Source organism: Cebus imitator, unplaced genomic scaffold (genome assembly GCF_001604975.1).
Source record: "Cebus imitator isolate Cc_AM_T3 unplaced genomic scaffold, Cebus_imitator-1.0 Scaffold440, whole genome shotgun sequence".
Classification (NCBI taxonomy): domain Eukaryota; kingdom Metazoa; phylum Chordata; class Mammalia; order Primates; family Cebidae; genus Cebus; species Cebus imitator.
In genome coordinates this window covers 318,842-336,657 of record NW_016107755.1, presented here as the reverse complement: position 1 = coordinate 336,657, position 17,816 = coordinate 318,842, and the positions used below count along the sequence as shown (strand labels likewise).

At 50.1% G+C, this 17,816-nt stretch overlaps 3 protein-coding genes across 8 annotated transcripts in view; 2 read left to right on the top strand and 1 right to left on the bottom strand.

Moving 5' to 3' along the window:
• The window catches only part of ATAT1 (alpha tubulin acetyltransferase 1), a 22,211-nt gene extending 13,956 nt beyond the window's left edge, over window positions 1–8,255 (top strand). For 2 of the 5 annotated variants that reach the window (XM_017510492.2, XM_037732091.1), the window contains exons 7-13: window positions 1,851–1,896; window positions 2,011–2,079; window positions 3,664–3,735; window positions 4,253–4,496; window positions 7,330–7,409; window positions 7,502–7,544; window positions 7,902–8,255. In XM_017510492.2, coding sequence (XP_017365981.1) covers window positions 1,851–1,896; window positions 2,011–2,079; window positions 3,664–3,735; window positions 4,253–4,496; window positions 7,330–7,409; window positions 7,502–7,544; window positions 7,902–8,082 — 735 coding nt within the window. In that variant the 3' untranslated portion in view covers window positions 8,083–8,255. Of the gene's footprint in view, window positions 1–1,850; window positions 1,897–2,010; window positions 2,080–3,663; window positions 3,736–4,252; window positions 4,497–4,984; window positions 6,105–7,329; window positions 7,410–7,501; window positions 7,545–7,901 lie in introns of those variants that run through there. The other 3 variants (XM_037732090.1, XM_017510493.2, XM_017510494.2) reach the window with 3 other exon arrangements.
• Window positions 8,161–13,240, top strand: CUNH6orf136 (chromosome unknown C6orf136 homolog). The gene is made up of 8 exons (XM_037732081.1): window positions 8,161–8,200; window positions 8,470–8,694; window positions 8,991–9,229; window positions 10,255–10,656; window positions 11,157–11,245; window positions 11,432–11,632; window positions 12,797–12,866; window positions 12,946–13,240. Exons 1-8 carry the CDS (start codon window positions 8,161–8,163, stop codon window positions 13,057–13,059), a joined length of 1,380 nt encoding a protein of 459 aa, XP_037588009.1. The 3' UTR covers window positions 13,060–13,240.
• A 10-nt stretch (window positions 13,241–13,250) lies between these two features.
• The window catches only part of DHX16 (DEAH-box helicase 16), a 21,398-nt gene continuing 16,832 nt past the window's right edge, over window positions 13,251–17,816 (bottom strand). For both annotated transcript variants that reach the window (XM_017510486.2, XM_037732088.1), the window contains exons 13-20: window positions 17,098–17,238; window positions 16,741–16,903; window positions 16,533–16,651; window positions 16,336–16,403; window positions 15,519–15,681; window positions 15,260–15,421; window positions 14,809–14,982; window positions 13,251–13,498 (exon numbers count right to left, since the gene is read on the bottom strand). In XM_017510486.2, the coding sequence (XP_017365975.1) occupies window positions 13,370–13,498; window positions 14,809–14,982; window positions 15,260–15,421; window positions 15,519–15,681; window positions 16,336–16,403; window positions 16,533–16,651; window positions 16,741–16,903; window positions 17,098–17,238 (1,119 nt within the window). In that variant the 3' untranslated portion in view covers window positions 13,251–13,369. The remainder of the gene's footprint in view (window positions 13,499–14,808; window positions 14,983–15,259; window positions 15,422–15,518; window positions 15,682–16,335; window positions 16,404–16,532; window positions 16,652–16,740; window positions 16,904–17,097; window positions 17,239–17,816) is intronic.

Here is a 17,816-nt window from a genome sequence, read left to right as displayed (position 1 = left end):
CTATGTTAGTCAGACTGGTCTCGAACTCCTGACCTTGTGATCCGCCTGCCTCGGCCTCCCAAAGTGCTGGGATTATAGGCGTGAGCCACCACGCCTGGCCCAATTTTAGCTTTTGTTATTTATTTATTTTTGAGATGAAGTCTGGCTCTGTCACCCAGGCTAGAGTTGAGTGGCATGATCTCAGGCTCACTGCAACTTCTGCCTCCTAGGCTCAAGCGATTATCGTGCCTCAGCCTCCAGTAACTGGAATTATAGGTATGCACCACTATGCCCGGCTAATTTTTATATTTTTAGTAGAGACGGGGTTTCACCATGTTGGCCAGACTGGTCTCGAACTCCTGACCTCAAGTGGTCCACCTGCCTTGGCCTCCCAAAGTGCTGGGATAATAGGTGTGAGCCACCATACCTGGACTGTTCCTTTTCAAGATAGTTTTTGGCTATTTAAGATCCTTTGCAATTTCTTGTGAACTTTAGGATCAGCCTCTTGGGGTCTGAGTTTTTTTACTGGGTGTTATCAAAGATAAGAAGGTTGGCTTTTGTTCTTCCTCCTGTGATTTTCCTAACACAGGGCTCTGTACCCAAGTATGTGCTGAGTGGCCAGCAGACAGCTATAGAGTCATGTGCTATAAAAATATGGCATAAAGATTATACCATATTTTTACTGTACCTTTTCTATGTTTAGATACATCAGCTGAACTATTATTACTATTTTTTGAGACAGAGTCTCACTCTGTCGCCCAGGCTGGAGTGCAGTGGCAGGATCTTGGCTCACTGCAACCTCCGCCTCCCGGGTTCAAGTGATTCCCCTGCCTCAGCCTCCCAAGTAGCTGGGACTACAGGCGCCCACCACCATGCCCAGCTAATTTTTCTATTTTTAGTAGAGACAGAGTTTCATCATGTTGGTCAGGATGGTCTGGATCCCTTGACCTTCTGATTCATCTGCCTTGGCCTCCCAAAGTGCTGGGATTACAGGTGTGTGCCACTGCACCCGGCCAAACCATAACGTTAGAATTGCCTACAGCTGGCTGAGCATGGTGGTTCATGCCTATAGTCCCAGCACTTTGGGAGGCTGAGGCAGAAGGATCGTATGAGCCTAGGAGTTTGAGACCGGCCTGGGCAACATAGTGAGACCCCCATCGCTACAAAAAAAAATTAGGCCAGGTGTGGTGGCTCAAGCCTGTAATCCTACCACTTTGGGAGGCCGAGGTGAGTGGATCACGAGGTCAGGAGTTCAAGACCAGCCTGGCCAACTTGGTAAAACCCCGTCTTTCTTAAAGATACAAAACATGAGCCAGGCATGGTGGTGCATGCCTGTAATCCCAGCTACTTGGAAGGCTGAGGCAGGAGAATTGCTTGAACTCGGAGGCAAAGGTTGCAGTGAGCCAAGATTGCTCCACTGCACTCCAGTCTGGGTGACAGGGCAAGACACCGTCTCAAAATAAATAAATAAATAAAAATTAAAAACATGCTAGCCAGATGTGGTGACATGCACCTAGCTACTCAGGGGGCTGAGGTGGGAGGATCATTTAAGTCCATAAGGTCAATGCTGCAGTGAGCTGTGATGGTGCCACTGCACTCCAGCCTAGGTGACAGGGCGAGACCCTGCCTCTCAAAAAAAAAAAAAAAAAAAGCCTACAACATTCAGTATAGTAACATGATGTACAGGTTTGTAGCCTAGGAGCAACAGGCTGTACAATAGAGTCTGGGTATGTTGTAGGCTATAGTGTCTAGGTTTGTGTAAGTAAATTCTGTGATGTTCACACAATGAAATCACCTAATGACGTATTTCTCAGATTGTATCTCCCTTGTTACATGATGCAGGATTGTATTTTGTTTATTTCATCTTCCAGGTGAACAACTTTGTGATCTTTGAAGGCTTCTTTGCCCATCAACATCGTAAGTTTTCTCGCTTTGTGTTGGTCATGTAGTCGGGGTAAAGGAAAGGAAAGAGATGGACTCTTGGTCCTGCTGGCCCCTCTCTGAGGGGCACTGCTGCTTCCTTCCTCACAGGGCCCCCTGCTCCCTCTCTGAGGGCAACTCGACACTCTCGTGCTGCTGCAGTTGATCCCACGCCCGCTGGTAAAGCCTGTATTGAAGGGGTGGAACTGTAGTGCAGTGATGGCTACTTACTCTAGACGCCGTGGAGTACAGTGCTATCTGTGGGCAGTTTTAGGAAATTCTAAAGCAACCCAAGTCTCCTGCAGTCATGCCTGTTGGCCTTTGCCCTCATGGGAGCTCAGTGCATTTTGTACTTGCTAAGATTTTTAACCAAGCAAGTTCATTGGGAGCCTGTTTGACAACTGATGTCAATGGACCCTCTTGCTAGTTCAGATCCAGCAACACAGGCCAGAGTCAGGCTCCTTTGTAAACCCCAGGCTTCTGTCAGCCAGTGAGGGAAAGGCTGGTGCAAACAGCCCGTCAATTCGAAGTCACAGAATAGTGACACAAATGGCCCAAAGTTTAAATGTTAGTTTTAGAAGATAACACTCAGAATTTATGTTTCCAACCCGATAATGAAATTGATCTGGAGAAACCAAACCTCAGAGGCACTAAAATGCTGTCCAGATTCCCCATCTCTCTCTCTGTCACACACACACACACACTCACACACTCTCTCTCTCTCTTACTGCCAGTCTGAGCCATACCCCTTCCTCTTTCTCACCCCTCCACCTTATCAACTTCTAACGGCTGTACAATGCTTGTTTGCACAGAAGAGCCCCCTTCCTGAGCTGGCTCTGTGGCCAGGAAAGGGAGTAATCACCATCCAAAGAGCAGTTTGGAACCAGCTATGAGCATCGCAGTGTCAGGCACTGAGAGGCACCTCATGTCCATGACTCACTTTGGTTTCCAAGGCTTCTCCCACTTAGCTCGTGCTGAACCACAGGCTGTGAGAGGGAGTGAGGGCCAACAAGGATGGTGAGGACTCAGGCCTTCACGGGAGGGTGCTGTGGATGAAGCCTAAGCGAATTCGCTGAGAAGTCTTTCATTTGCCACACATGATGGAGAATCTAGAGAGGGAAAGTGGGGAGCAAGCAGACAAGTGCAGAGGAGGAGGCTGAACTGTGGACATTACATCAGCCTGCCCTTTACTTTGATAGCTCCTTTTCAGATGCCCCTATTTATTTTCTCCTCATCCTTTTTATTTTTTAACCTAATAAAACTTCAGTCTCTTCCCATCTTTGTATAGGAAGGAGAGATTCTGCCCTCCTTCCAAACCTCCCCTGACCTCTCCAGAGCAATTCCTGATTAACCAAGGGCTTTGTCCATCTCATCCAGAGGAACCCAGGGTCCTCGTTGGCCCGGCTGGGACCATTCCATTGCCCCAGAATCCCAGGGGGCCGTGACAGCACCCACTGACAGTAAGAGCTCGCTCCCCTTGGCTGCCCTTCTCCTGCATCTCCCAGGCCCCCAGGTCTCCCCTTAGATCTTTCTCCCTAGCTCTGTGTTTGGCCTACTCCTTCTGGCTCTCCTCAGAAGTGTTCCACCTTCCCCGCAAATTCCCTTTTGGTGTGCTGGCATTGCCATGGTGCTGCTCCTGCAAGTTCCCAGGAGGAACTGCGGTGTCAGGGAGCAAAGGTTTGGGGTTGTGGGCTAGTGACTGGGAGGAGGGGTACAAAGTATGTCTCCTAACACTTACCCTGCCTGTGTCCCCTCCACTACCAGCTCCAGCAAGGAAGCTGCCACCCAAGAGAGCAGAGGGAGACATCAAGCCATACTCCTCCAGTGACCGAGAATGTAAGAGGGGCAAGGGTTGGGTGTCTGGGCCTGGGGGACCTTAACACAAGGGAAGAGAGTGCTCAGGGGACCCAGGGGGAGGATTCATTCTCTAAAGACTCAAATTTCTTGGGCCGGGCACGGTGGCTCATGCCTTGTAATCCCAGCACTTTGGGAGGCTGAGGCGGGTAGATCCCTGAGTCCAGGAGTTTGAGACAAGCCTGGCCAACATGGTGAAACCTTGTCTCTGCGAAAAATACAAAAATTAACTGGACGCGGTGGCACGTGTCTGTAATCCAAGCTACTCGGGAGGTTGACGCAGGAGAATGGCTTGAACCCGAGAGATGGAAGTTGCAGTGAACCAAGATCACACCACTGCACTGCAGCTCAGGTGACAGAGCAAGACTCTGTCTCAAAAAAGAAAAAGACTCAGATTCTTTTTTTCTACCCAAATCTTTGCTGTCATGACTCTTATCTCTTCCTTCCCTCTCTTTTTTTCTTCTTTTTCTGTCTTGCTCTTCATTCTCCCTGTCCCCAGTTCTGAAGGTGGCTGTGGAGCCTCCTTGGCCCCTAAACAGGGCCCCTCGCCGTTCCACACCTCCAGCCCACCCACCCCCCCGTTCCAGCAGCCTGGGAAACTCACCAGAACGAGGTCCCCTCCGCCCCTTTGTGCCAGAGCAGGAGCTGCTGCGTTCCTTGCGCCTCTGCCCCCCACACCCTACTGCCCGCCTTCTGCTGGCTGCTGACCCTGGGGGCAGCCCAGCCCAACGTCGTCGCACCAGGTAATAGGAGTTGGAGGGCTAAGGAGCCTCACAGCTATCAAAGAGGATGTTAGAAACGACAAAGGGCAATTTGAATCCATCAGAGAGATGGATCAATAAGATGGGTGGATTGGGGAGTTCTGGAACCTTTCAAGAAAAATACAAGTGCAAGTGATCTGGGGAAAAAAATACAGTGAAAGAGAAGAACAGGATTTTATATGAAGTCTAGGGACCGTGGCTTTAATGTGAGAGTTCTGTGGAACAGTAGGAAGAATACGGATCCATCGAGTTGGGGGAATGGAGCCTTCTAAGTTTGGGGAGATCTTGGCTTAACTCTTGCTGGGGAAGGGGCAGCCACTGTCCTGTGTGCCAAGAGTCCACCCAGCAGGCAGGGAGTGGGCATTTCCTTTATTTCTCTCCCTAGTTTTCTCTTCACTTCTGACTTATCTGTTTTTCTCTCCCCCCCATCTCCCCTCTCCCTTCCTCCCGTCCATAACATCCTTCCACAGCTCCCTTCCCCGCTCTGAGGACAGTCGATACTGACAGACAGCTACCCTCTCCCCTCCCTGGGAGACCTGGGGTGGGCAGAGACACCCTCCCTGAGAACCCTAGACCCACTCTTCCATTGCATCCTGTAGGACCCAGTGGAACCTGACAGAGCCCCTAAGATTCCCTCTTCTACTTTCTTAGACATTAGGGTTGTCAGGGACTCAAATGGCCTAACACTTTGTAGCTTTTCTTACCCCAAAAGCACCCCTTCTCTCCTAACTTGGGCTCTAAATACCTTCCCCACAGACAGCCTGATCTGTTGTCAGACCCCTTGGTTGGGTGGCTCATACATTTAGAGAAGCACATTCTTGCTTGCTGTCAAACCCTAGAACACCATGGAAGGTCTAGGTGTCCTCTGCCAGGGAAACTTTTTAAGGAGTCTTATCCATGGGATAAACCCCATATTCCCTCTAGGGTCTACTGGTGGCTCTACTACGTGCCCTTTGAGCCTGGGAACGGCTGCCAGTGAGCAAGCTCTGCTTCAGAGCAGTCTAGTTAAGTAGGACAGGGACTTACCAGCTCCCCAAAGGGATCTACTCAACATTGCCAAACTCTTCATTTCCATATTTTGTGTAGGTGTCAGGGAACCCCAAACTGATGTTGCTTTGGGGTTTCTAAAGGAGACTGGCTGACACCACCTTTTCCCCTAGATCCATTCTCTGAGGGAGCTTGTTTCTTGAGAATAGATCCAGAGTCTCAAGGATCTGTTAGATCCTGGAATCCCCTCTTGCATCCATCCCTCCCTGGTAGCTAGATGCTGATATATTCCCATCTTGTGAGATTGTCAAGGTCAGATAGGGGACCATTCTTTCTCTGTCCTTCCTCTCTCCTTTCCTCCATAGCAAGGACGACCTTCCCTGTGCCATGCCCGCGATATAGCTAGATCCTTTCCCCTCCCTACCCTCTGAATGTATGCTAGATCAGGGGCCCACTGTGTTTCCTGAAATCCTTGGGAGCCGGATCTCCTCCCCTCCCCTACTCACTCTTCCCTTTTCTTCTCCCTCTCAGTGTCATCTCAATAAAATATGAATTCTTTTGTGTTTTCTAAATTGACATTTTCAATGAAAAAAATGAATCACACAAAAAAAAGCTTGTCAGCCTCATTTGTGCGTCACCCTTTATTTTCCTGGGATCTCAGGACCTCCGTCCCTCTCATTTCTTCATTTCTGAGATCTGCATATCTTTTACCCAGGAGCATCAAAGCTCCTGTATCTGTGTCTGCCTATCCCCATCTTCACTGTTAGTCCTTCTGCAGATTCCGTGTCTCCTCTCATGTAGGTCCTGAATCCTTGTGCGTGGGCTTCCACTACTCCCTCATTCCTTCCAGGAACCTCCGGTTCTCCCCAGTGACTTCTACCCTTTACTCTGGGCCAGCCGTTGTTGAGATGTCAAGGCTTACCATCACCTCTGTATCCACTAATTACCTCCTGCCTCCTGTATTCCTTTTCCCACTCTGATTACCTGATGTCTGCTCCACTAAACCCCTGGATCTCTCTCAAGACAAACCCTTACTTCTGTGGAGAGTCCAATACAATCTGTCACCCTATTTACAGAGGCCCCCTTCCTTTTCCTCCGAAATTCAAAATTCAGCCTTGTCACATCCTGTTTCCCTCTGGTCTAACGAATCTTTTTTAGTTTTTTGTTTTTGAGACAGCGTCTCACTCATTCTGTCGCCAAGCTGGAGTGCAGTGGCATGATCTTGGCTCACTGCAACCTCTGCCTCCCTGGTTCAAGAAATCCTCCTGCCTCAGCCTCCGAGTAGCTGGGATTACAGGAGTGTACCACTGCATCCAGCTAATTTTTGTATTTTTAGTAGAGATGGGGTTTCACCATGTTGGCCAGGCTCGATCTCCTAATCTTGGGATCTGCCCACCTCGGCCTTCTAAAGTGCTGGGATTACAGGCATGAGCCACCACACCCGGCCTGGTCTAAGGAATCTTATACTTAAGGTAACCCTGTTTTCCAAACCAAACACCAGAGTACCTGATCCAACAAATTTTTTACTACATGTGAAGTCTGTTTTAATGACATGATTTGGATCACATCTAGCCATAGATTTAACACATTACCTCAACTAGAAAGAACACAGCAATAAATTAGAGGTGCTTCAGAAAATCCTGGGTATAAAATGAACTTCCCCCACCCTTTTCTGGGGCACAGCTTTTATTAAAACCCCTTAGGAGTGATAATTACCCCCTTCTCTTTGTTCCTGTGGTATTCCTTTTACTTCTCTCCTCTGATTCCTCCATACCCACCCATCTTTCATCCATAGTCTCCTCCCCATCATCTCCCATTTCTTCTACAGGGGGACTCCCCCAGGGCTGGTAGCCCAAAGCTGCTGCTACAGCCGCCATGGGGGGGTGACTTCCTCATCCCCTAATACAGGTAAGTATTAACTTCTCCTTACCCTCAAATCAAGTAGGCCACATTCACTATCTACTCCTGCCTTCCCATTCATATGCCTGATGTTTCCACAGGCAACCAAGACTCCAAGCAGGGAGAACAGGAAATAAAGAATAGGTGAGGTCTAAACCCCTACCCTAACAGCCTTCCACCACCATCTGACTCCCTTCCTAACATCACTCTCAACCACTTCCTGCTCCTAAATCTTACTGTATGAACTCAAAACTAGCTCCTCCCACAATTCCTTCTACCTTACATCCTCCAAGCTCCTTTCCCTACAGGTTCAACTCTGTACTTCCCTTTGGAATAAAGGTTCTCTGAGAGGTTTTGAATTTGGACATAGCACTAATGGTTCCAGCATCATACCCATCATGTGTCCTACATTAAAACCTGGCCCGAGACCTTGAAGAGTCTGTAATCTTAATTTCCTCTTTAGTAGTCCTGTAACCCACTCTCCATCTCCGCACCTACCAGGTCTGCCAGTGAGGAGCAGGCCTTGTCGCAGGATGGATCTGGGGAGAAGCCTGTGCACCCAGCTCCTCCACAGGCCACGGCCCCGGCCCCACCAGCCCAGTCCTGGACAATGGGTGGGGACATATTCAACGCCAGGTTCATTCGAAACCTGCAGGAACGACGCAGCACCAGGCCTTGGTGACCGCAGCCCCGTGTCACATCTTCACAGTATTATTTCTCCCTCACTACAGGAAGAGCCAAAGCCCAACCCTCATAATAGATGGATACATTCATTCATTCAGCGGGCTTATCAGCTTCAAGTCATTTGTATCTTTCTTTTAACCAGAGCAATAAAAGTATTTATTTTTATCACAAGAGCTGTTGAAAAACTTATTATTTCAGCCGCCTCACCCCTCACTGTCGTTGCCCCCGGTTCGGCGCTGTTTTTGCTTAGCTTTTTGCGCAAATGCCTCAGCTGTGAATACGGCGCTTGGGCTGCTAATTTACGCAAGCGCATTCAGGCAGTCTCCGAGCCCGCGAGCGCAAGCGCACTTACTGCCAATAGAGCGCTACAGCCGCTTCGCTTAAGCCTGCGGTGCGCAAGCGCGCGACATCTCCGTTTCCCTCCCTCAGCCCCTTCCCCCCCCTCCTTTCCCCTTCACGAAGCCGGCTCCGGGGCGCGCTCACCCCTGTGAGGAGGCCGGAGGTCGGACTCAGGAGGCTCCTCCACTCCCGGAAGATCATGTACCAACCCAGCCGGGGTGCGGCTCGGCGTCTCGGCCCCTGCCTCCGCGCCTACCAGGCTCGACCCCAGGTGAGAGCTGAACAGCGGGAGAGAGGAGAGGGGGCGGGGAGAGACCCTCCTCAGAACCGGTGCGCGGGGCGGAGCGCGCACCGGTTTCCGCGCAGGCGCAGTGACACCCACCGCCCCTTCCCACCTGTGCCCCGCGGCGCGTGGACTGGCTAGGGGTCGTTAGGGCGGCAAGGCGGCGCTGCAGGGCCTGGAGCGCAGGGACGTCGGTGCCCCCAGGGCTGAGGGCTCACAGGCGGGGTCAAGCTGGGCAGCGGGGTGCGTTGCGCCCGATTGTCCTCGGTTACCTGTGCCTGGAGGTGATTTGAAGGGCAGGGGCGGAGAGATTCGCAGCCCGGCCGCGGCGCCGCCCCGGAAATCCGCGGCCCAGAGCAGACCCGCGGGGCACCCACAGCAGCCCGCGCATCTTGCACCCGGAGAGCGGTCCTGGCAGGAAGGCCGGCCAGTGTGCACCCGGTTCGGGCCCGTGCCCCGGGGCTGGCAAGATGGCCACGCCCCCAGCAGAGACGGCGCCTCTGGGACACCGTCGGGGACCGAGGTACCCGAGCGGTCGTCCCGCCTTCCCTGGAGTGAGACAGTCCCCCGGGGGGTTCCTTGGGAGTGGAGGGACTGGGGTCAGGCCTGACTTTGGGTGACCTCCCCTCGCGGTTTCTCCTCGGTAAACCCAGGAGAATGAAGGCCAGCCTATAACTGTCTCCTAAGGTTTGGCTGTCATTAGAGGGGCTGTCATTATCTCATATAGGCCTCATAACTCAGTGAGGCTTTATTGTCCTCATTTATAGGACATCTGTAGGAAGCGGAGGCATAGGGAATGAGAGTACCTAAAGTTACAGGGTAGAATTAGAATTTAGATTCCTAGCTTCAGCTGGATGTTCTTTTCTCTGTACATTTGCCTCGCACACTTAAGCGTGGAGAGGTACAGGCCACAGCATTTCATCCACAGTACAATAAAATCTGTTATTGGTTCACTCATCAAGTATGTATTACATGATTCTTGCAGTAAGAGAGGTGAACTGCCCCTATTGTTGGAATCTTCAAGGAATGTGGCCGGGCGCGGTGGCTCACGCCTGTAGTCCCAGCACTTTGGGAGGCCGAGGCGGATGGATCACCTGAGGTCAGGAGTTCTAGACCAGTCTGGCCAACAAGGTGAAACCTCGTCTCTACTAAAATTACAAAAATTAGCCGGGCGTGGTGGCGGGTGCCTGTAATCCCAGCTACTTGGGAGGCTAGGGCAGGAGAATCACTTGAATCCGGGAGGTGGAGGTTGCAGTGAGCTGTGATTAGGCTATTGCACACCAGCCTGGGGGACACCAAGACTTCGTCTCAAAAAAATAAAGATGTTTGCTAGTATTTTTGGGAGGTACCGGTACTTGTACTTGTGTCACATAAAATGGTTTCCTCTTGTTTTCAGTGCGGATGGAGATGAATCCATCCCTTTTTTTATAGTAATTCCATCCATTCTGTCAGGAAAATATAGGTATTGGAAGCCTGTTGAGCATCCAAGGGATGAAGGGGTGTTAGGCAAGTGGATTCTTACCTTTTTACCTTTTGTTGTCTCCTTAGGACCAGCTTTCTCCAGGGAGTCTACCATTCCCACCCCTTTGGCCCCCCTCCACAACAACCACTTCCCCATCTTATCCTCTACTGTGGTCTCCCCTGCCCCCACGGCCTCCCACCCAGCGTCTTCCCCAGGCTCCCCCAGTACCTCTCCTTCAGATCCAGGCCCTCAACTCAGCATGGGTGGCTCTCCCTCCAAGAAATGGGGAGGAGGGACCAGAACCTGAGTTGCATAGCGGCTGCCTGGATGGGCTTAGAAGCCTTTTTGAGGGACCTCCCTGCCCCTATCCTGGGGCTTTGATGCCTTTCCAAGCCCCTGGAACTGCCCACCCTTCCCCCACCACCCCATCAGGAGATCCTAGTATGGAGGAACATCTGTCTGTCATGTATGAGAGACTGAGACAAGAGGTAAGTCAGTGCAAAAGTGGTTTTCATCTACAGTGGGAAGGGATGTGGGTAATCCTTGGAAGTAGGGGGTTAGTCAACCGGATTCTTTTTGGGAACCATGAGGAAGGCATAAAAATGTGTTATAAACATTTTCTTGGCCGGGCTTCGTGGCTCACACCTGTAATCCCAGCACTTTGGGAGACCGAGGCGGGTGGATCATCTGAGGTCAGGAGTTCGAGACCAACCTGGCCAATATGGTGAAACCCCATCTCTACCAAAAATAAAAATTAGCCAGGCATGGTGGCACACGCCTGTAATCCCAGCCACTCGGGGAACTGAGGCAGGAGAATCACTTGAACCCAGAAGGCGGAGATTGCAGTGAGCCAAGATGACACCATTGCACTCCAGCCTTGGCAAAAGAGCAAGACTCCATCTCAAAAAAAAAAAAAAAAAAATAGAAAACTGAAAAATAGGATTATGTTTTCTTTCCCACTGGGTTGATGCTGTCTTCTTGCACCTAGCTTCCCAATCTCTTCCTTCAATCCCACGACTACAGTCTGTATTCCTTGGATGTGGAATTCATCAATGAGATCCTCAACATACGTACCAAGTAAGAATTGGGGCACAGGTAGGGCCTTGGGGAGGAAACGGACCTAAAGCTATACCCTTGACTCTTTTCACTTCCCAGAGAAGCTCCTAGACTGCTTCTCACAGCTGTTCCACCTCCTTGTACAGAAGCCAGTTTGGTTTTCTAATTCTGCCATCGTTAGATTTCTTTCCTATCCCTTCTTCACAGGGGCCGGACATTGTACATTCTTTCACTGACCCTCTGCCGTTTCCTGGCCTGGAATTATTTTGCACAGCTTCGTTTGGAGGTTCTGCAGCTGACCCGCCACCCTGAGAATTGGACCCTGCAAGCCCGGTGGCGGCTCGTAGGGCTGCCTGTCCACTTGCTCTTTCTGCGGTTCTACAAGCGTGACAAAGATGAGCTTTACCGGTAAGAGCTGAGAAAGGACCCAAACTATAATCAGTTCCCTTGATTTTTTTGCAGCGGAGTCTTGCTCAGTCGCCCAGGCTGGAGTACAGTGGCACCATCTTGGCTCACTGCAGCCTCTGCCTCCCAGGTTCCAGCGATTCTCCTGCCTCAACCTCCTGGGTAGCTGGGATTACAGGCACCCACCACCACACTCAGCTAATTTTTGTATATTTAGTAGAGACAGGGTTTCACCATGTTGGCCAGGCTGGTCTCAAACTCTGGACATCAGGTGATCCACCCACCTCAGCCTTCCAAAGTGCTGGGATTACAGATGATTTAGTCTCCCAAACAACCTTTGACCTATCCTGGCTTGACTGTTCAAGGACAGGGAACTTATTAAGTTTACGTTAGTTTTAAAAAATAATAGAGACTGAGTATATTAGAAAAACCTCTGAGCTTCAGTTTCTTCCTATAAAGTACTTAGCACATGGTAGGTACTCAAATACTTACTAAACAGGCCAGGTGTGGTGGCTCACGCCTATAATGCCAGCACTTTGGGAGGCCAAGGCGGGCAGATCACCTCAGGTAAGGAGTTCAAGACCTTCTGGCCAACATGGTGAAACCCTGTCTCTACCAAAAAATACAAAAATTAGCCAGGCATGGTGGTGTGCATCTGCACTTCCAGCTACTTGGGAGGCTGAGGTGGGAGAATCCCTTGAACCCAGGAAGTGGAAGTTGCAGTGAGCCACGATCACATTACTGTACTCCAGCCTGGGTGACACAGTGAAACCCTGTCTTTAAAAAAAAAAAAAAAATGTACTGAACAAATGAAAAGTGCTGTTTCATTTGTTGAGCCTTACAACAAATTACAGGTAAATTTCTGCCTAGGAGTAGAATCCCAAGAAATTGTTAGGCTCAGCCACAAACGTTGGATATAAGTTTTTAAACCAGCAATTCCCAAACTGCTGCACAGTAGAAATACTCCAGGATTGTTAAAAAAATATTGACACCAAACACTCTGATTTAATTGGGACAGGGCACAACCTAAGCAGAGATGTTTGTTAAGTTCCCCGAGTGATCTAATATGTAGCAGAATTTAGGAACTACTAGTTTAAACAGATGCTTGGATTAAGCTTTGGGACCAGTCACCTTCTCCCTCAGTAAGCCTCTCTCTCTGTTCCCCAGGACCTATGATGCCTACTCCACTTTCTACCTGAATTCCAGTGGCCTCATTTGTCGCCATCGCCTAGATAAAGTGAGTTCTAGGTAGGGCTGGGTGAAGGGTAGAACATCTCTGTGCTTCCCCCAACTGCCATTAACCTTTCTCCCTGCAGCTGATGCCTTCACACTCACCTCCAACGCCAGTGAAGAAGCTGCTAGTGGGAGCCCTGGTGGCCCTGGGGCTGTCAGAGCCAGAACCTGACTTAAACCTGTGTTCTGACCCATGATCTTTGACCTTGGAGTGGGAGCAGCGCTGAAGACTGCTATGCCTAAGAGAAGGAGGTAGAGGAAGCCAAGAATCTCAGGAGCCAGCTTCCTCTCCTCTCTCTCCTTCCTTCCTTTCCATCTCATGCTATGTAAAGCTGCTGTGTAATTTAACTTGTAAATAATAAAGTTTAACTGACTATATGAGATAGAATTTCTCTGAATCCCAAATGTTCCCACAAGCTTTATTCCAAAAATAATTTTATTTAATAGATATTAAATAATATATAGTAGGAAAAGGAGCTGGTGTCAGGTTCTGTTCACGTCCTTCTCTCACCCTAGCTCTTCTCGTGTCTTGCCTATTTTTTTGGGCATTTTCTTAGCATGGGGATCTTCTAGCTCCTTGGCCTTATAATAATGGGGAGCCACCTCCAGAAGCCAACTGCTCTCAATCTCCAGTACCTAGAAGGAGACAGAAAAGAGCAATAGAGTTCTCTTCTTTCCAACCTAGATACTTTTTTATTGTTAATTTTTTTTTTTTTCCTGAATTGAAACAAGGTTGGCCAGGCGCATTGGCTCATGCCTATAATCCCAATACTTTAGGAGGCCGAGGCAGGCGGATCACAAGGTCAAGAGTTTGAGACCAGCCTGGCCAACACAGTGAAACCCTGTTTTTAAAAAAATACAAAAAATTAGCTGGCTGTGGTGGTAGGCACCTGTAATCCCAGCTACTCAGGGGGCTGAGGCAGGAGAATCACTTGGATCTGGGGGGTGGAGGCTGCAGTGAGCCTAGATCACATCATTGCACTCCAACCTGGGTGACAGTGTTGCTCTATTGCCCAGGCTAGACTGCAGTGGCTCACTGCAGCCTCGACCTCCCTGGCTCAAAGCAATCCTGCCTCAGCCTCTCAAGTAGCTGTGACTACAGGCCCGAATCACAGTGCCCCATTAATTTTTTGTAGAGATGGGGTCTCACTATGTTGCCTGGGCTGATCTTGCCCTCCCAAAGTGCTGGGATGGCTTACAAGAATGAGCCAGCATCCCCAGCCCCAGCCTAGATCCTTATGTGTGTGGTGGAAAGTTATCGTTCCCCTTTGACTACAGGGCTAGAGGTAAAGGTGCCTGGCTCTATTATTATATACCCAAAGGGCAGATACACCTCTATATGTTATTCAAGATACCAAATAAGCTATTCCTAAGAAAAGTATGGAACATAAAGACTGTAAGTACACTTGTGAAACCAGAGACTCTGCTTTGTTCATTATAGCCCAGCACCTATACAGTAGCCATTCAAATATTTACTGAATGAATGTATAATTCTCAGATCTTGGAAGACACTGACACCTGTAAGGAAGGATGTCAGCCAGGTACCGTGGCTCATGCTTGTAATCCCAGCACTTTGGGAGGCCGAGGCGGGCATTTGAGACCAGCCTAGCCAACATGGTGAAACCCCATGTCTACTAAAAATACAAAAAATTAGCTGGGCATGGTGGCTTGTGCCTGTAATCCCAGCTACTGGGAGGCTGAGGCACGAGAATCACTTGAACCCGGGAGGAAGAGGTTGCAGTGAGCCAAGATCACACCACTGCACTCCAGCCTGGGCGACATAGTGAGACTCCGTCTCAAACAAAACAAAAAACAAAAGGATGTCTTTCATTTTACCCTACCTCCCTATTTTTGTACCAGGCCGAGCAACCTGAACCTGGGTTCTTAGCTTGCCAGGACACCTCTCTACAGTCTCCACCTGCATGGGCACAGGATGTTCTCCTCACCTGTCTCATGAACTCTTTGGTGGTCAAGACAAGTTCATGGTAGAGCAGCCAGCGTGGCTGTTGCTCAAAGAGGGAGGAGTTGGGATGAATGAAGACCGTCTGCTGCTGTTTCACTGTGCGGTACCCACTCCGAGTCAACCGTGCTGTGTGGTAAAAGTAACCAGCAGTGATGGCCTAAGGGGAAGGCAGGAAAGAAAATCAATGGAAAAGGCAGATATCTGGGGACCCTAAGTGCTCACTACCTTTTTAGTTCAAGCTTTGGGAAAACTAGTGAGGTAGGGAAGGCATGAAGAATCCCCCAGGAATGAACCTTCAGTGGTCTGGGGAAGAAAGCCCTGGGAGGACACGTGGTACATAAGGGGAAGAGAGCATGTCCTCAGGCTGGAGGAGCTGCTGCATGCCCCCAGAAAGGTACTGCAGGTAGAAGGCAGTAGGCAAAAGAAATGCTGACCTTGCGTACACGGATATAGTCCCCCTGGCAGGAACTGAGACCAACTTCCACACGTTCCAAGAGCCCTTCCAGCTGTTCCCGCACATCTCGGGCTCGGCGCATTGATCTGAACTGTACAAAGTTCTCATAGCACCACTGGGAAGAGTAACCACTCTCAGCCCACTGGGAAGAGGGTTAAAAAGAAAGGAGAGGTAGTTAAGTATACAGCAGGACTAAAGTCCCCCCATGTCTCTTTCCCACTCACTCCAAGCCCAGTAACCTGTGTGTAAACGTTTAGCAGAACCAGGTGGTCACCACCAGGAAGGAAGAAGTTGACACGGGCATTGTCAGCATGGACAACCTTGTCCTTTGGCCGGTAGAAGATGGAGTTGTTGACAGACAGCATGGCAGCCACTGTCAGGATCTCCTCTGAACAGCTGTACCTGGGACAGGAAGGGGAAAGCACGAGTTCAAAGCAAGACACATAAGCACAGATATGGTGGAGGGGGAAGTGATCGCTGTGTAATGGATGTTTCCTCATGTGGGGAAGGCCGGTTGGCATAATGGTTACAAAGCAGCCAGCAGATAGATAGATTCTGGCAGCAGCTTGGGGGTCAAGGAAATAGGAGCATAGATGAAACATAGTCACAAGGGAGGGACATCCATGGAGGCAGGAGCAGAAAACACTGGGGATTTCTGAGGCTTCTGCAGAAAGTGTGCATTCAGAAAAGATCTCTGACAGCAGAGGAATGGCATTTAAAGGTGGTCCCTCCACAGCTACATCTAAATGTTCTAGTTTGAAACCTTGGGAATGAGTAAGTTCCAAAACCAGCCCTCATTCAATAACCCTCCCACATGGAAAATCTACTTTCATTCAAGACCCAGAATTTTCTGTCAGTCAGTCTTGCCCATTTAATATAATCAAGGACAGGATCAAGTGTCTTACCCTTGTGGGCCTCAAAAGGGGGCATTCAGAGTTATCTAATAATTTATTATTTATTAAATAGTAATATGAAGAGAAAAAGACAAAGAGACAAAGAAGACCCCAGAGACAGAGGCCTCGAGGCCTGCGGGCCTGGGTGGAGAGGAGGGCTTACTTCTCAGAGGCCAAGATCATTTTGGACAGCATGGGGTCCACCGGCAGCTCTGCCATCTTTCGACCAGACTAAGGAGAGGAGAGACAGAGTTGAGCCCGGTCCTCCCTCAGGATTCCCTCCATTGCTATAGGGGTCCCTGGAGCCATCCTGACCCTTATAGGATGATAAGCCCCCACCCATGCTGCCCCCCAACTCACCGTGGTGAGCTCCCCAAGGTGGTTGAGGGCTCCTAGGGCGTACAGCTGCTCCAAAGCCAGCAGCAGGGTTTCATATGGTGGAGCGTCCAGGAAATCAAAGTGCATTAGGTCATGGATCCCTAGAGAGAGGTGGGAGGGATGGAACAGAGTCCCTTCAAAGGACCATGACTCCAGCCCACCTCCCCCTTCTCTCAGGTAGCCCAGTCACCTAAGCTCTTGAGTAGCAACACGACATTGCCCAAGCTGGTCCTCTGGATCTCAGGCACTGTGGTTTCCTCAAGCTCGTGCTGATAGGCCCAGGCAGTATACAGGCGGAAGCATTTTCCTGCAGCCACCCGACCTGCCCTGCCAGCTCGCTGATTAGCTGAGGCCTGGAAAGAAAGGAAAGCAGGCTAGCTGACAATTTGGTGGGGGAAAAGAAAAAGGGCAGTATTTATGCAAGAAATTTAGATGGATGTAAACTGCTCATCCCCGTTTGCTAAGAAGCCCCCACCCTGCTTCTGGAGTTGGACCTCCCCTGTGGACCAATTCTACCTCCCTGACTCCCATGCATCCCCAGGCTGACCTTGCTGCAGGGTGTGACAGTGAGCGATTCCATTCCTGTGCGGGGGTTGTAGCTCTTCTGCTTACAGAACCCTGGATCCAGCACATAAATGATGCCCTCAATGGTAAGTGATGTCTCAGCAATGTTTGTTGCCACAACCACCTGAGTGAGAGGATATGGGGTCACCCAGCGACCCTTCCCACCTCGTTACCCAGAAAAAGTCATCTTGGAAAGTTAGGAGTAGTGAAGCAGTTGCGGTAAGGGAAGCAGGAGCTGAGGGAATTAGTATCCAAGGTCAAGAACAAGGGACAAGGACAGAAGACAGGGGAGAGGGAAATGGGGGCTGGGAGTCAGCAGGGGCACAAGGAGGAAAGAAAATGGAGAAGAGGATTTAGGGTGTTAATCTTTTCAGAAGGGGAATGGGTGTGTTCAAGTTCCTGACCCATCTTCCCCACCACCGCTTCCATCTTCACACAACACTTCCTGTAAAAGCCTTCTAACACGTCTCCCTGTTTCTACTCCCATCCTGTCAATGGCATCCAGGATGGTCCTTTTAATATATAAACATGTCGGCCGGGCGCGGTGGCTCAAGCCTGTAATCCCAGCACTTTGGGAGGCCGAGGCGGGTGGATCACGAGGTCAAGAGATCGAGACCATCCTGGTCAACATGGTGAAACCCCGTCTCTACTAAAAAATACAAAACTTTAGCTGGGCATGGTGGTGCGTGCCTGTAATCCCAG

Bases quoted from the DNA above. Each gene is read 5' to 3' on its own strand.
- CUNH6orf136 (XM_037732081.1), top strand. From the start codon at position 8,161: ATGGATACATTCATTCATTCAGCGGGCTTATCAGCTTCAA. The intron at 8,695-8,990 runs GTGAGAGCTGAA...CTGTGCCTGGAG, and splicing joins CCTACCAGGCTCGACCCCAG to GTGATTTGAAGGGCAGGGGC. The intron at 9,230-10,254 runs GTACCCGAGCGG...TTGTCTCCTTAG, and splicing joins GGACACCGTCGGGGACCGAG to GACCAGCTTTCTCCAGGGAG.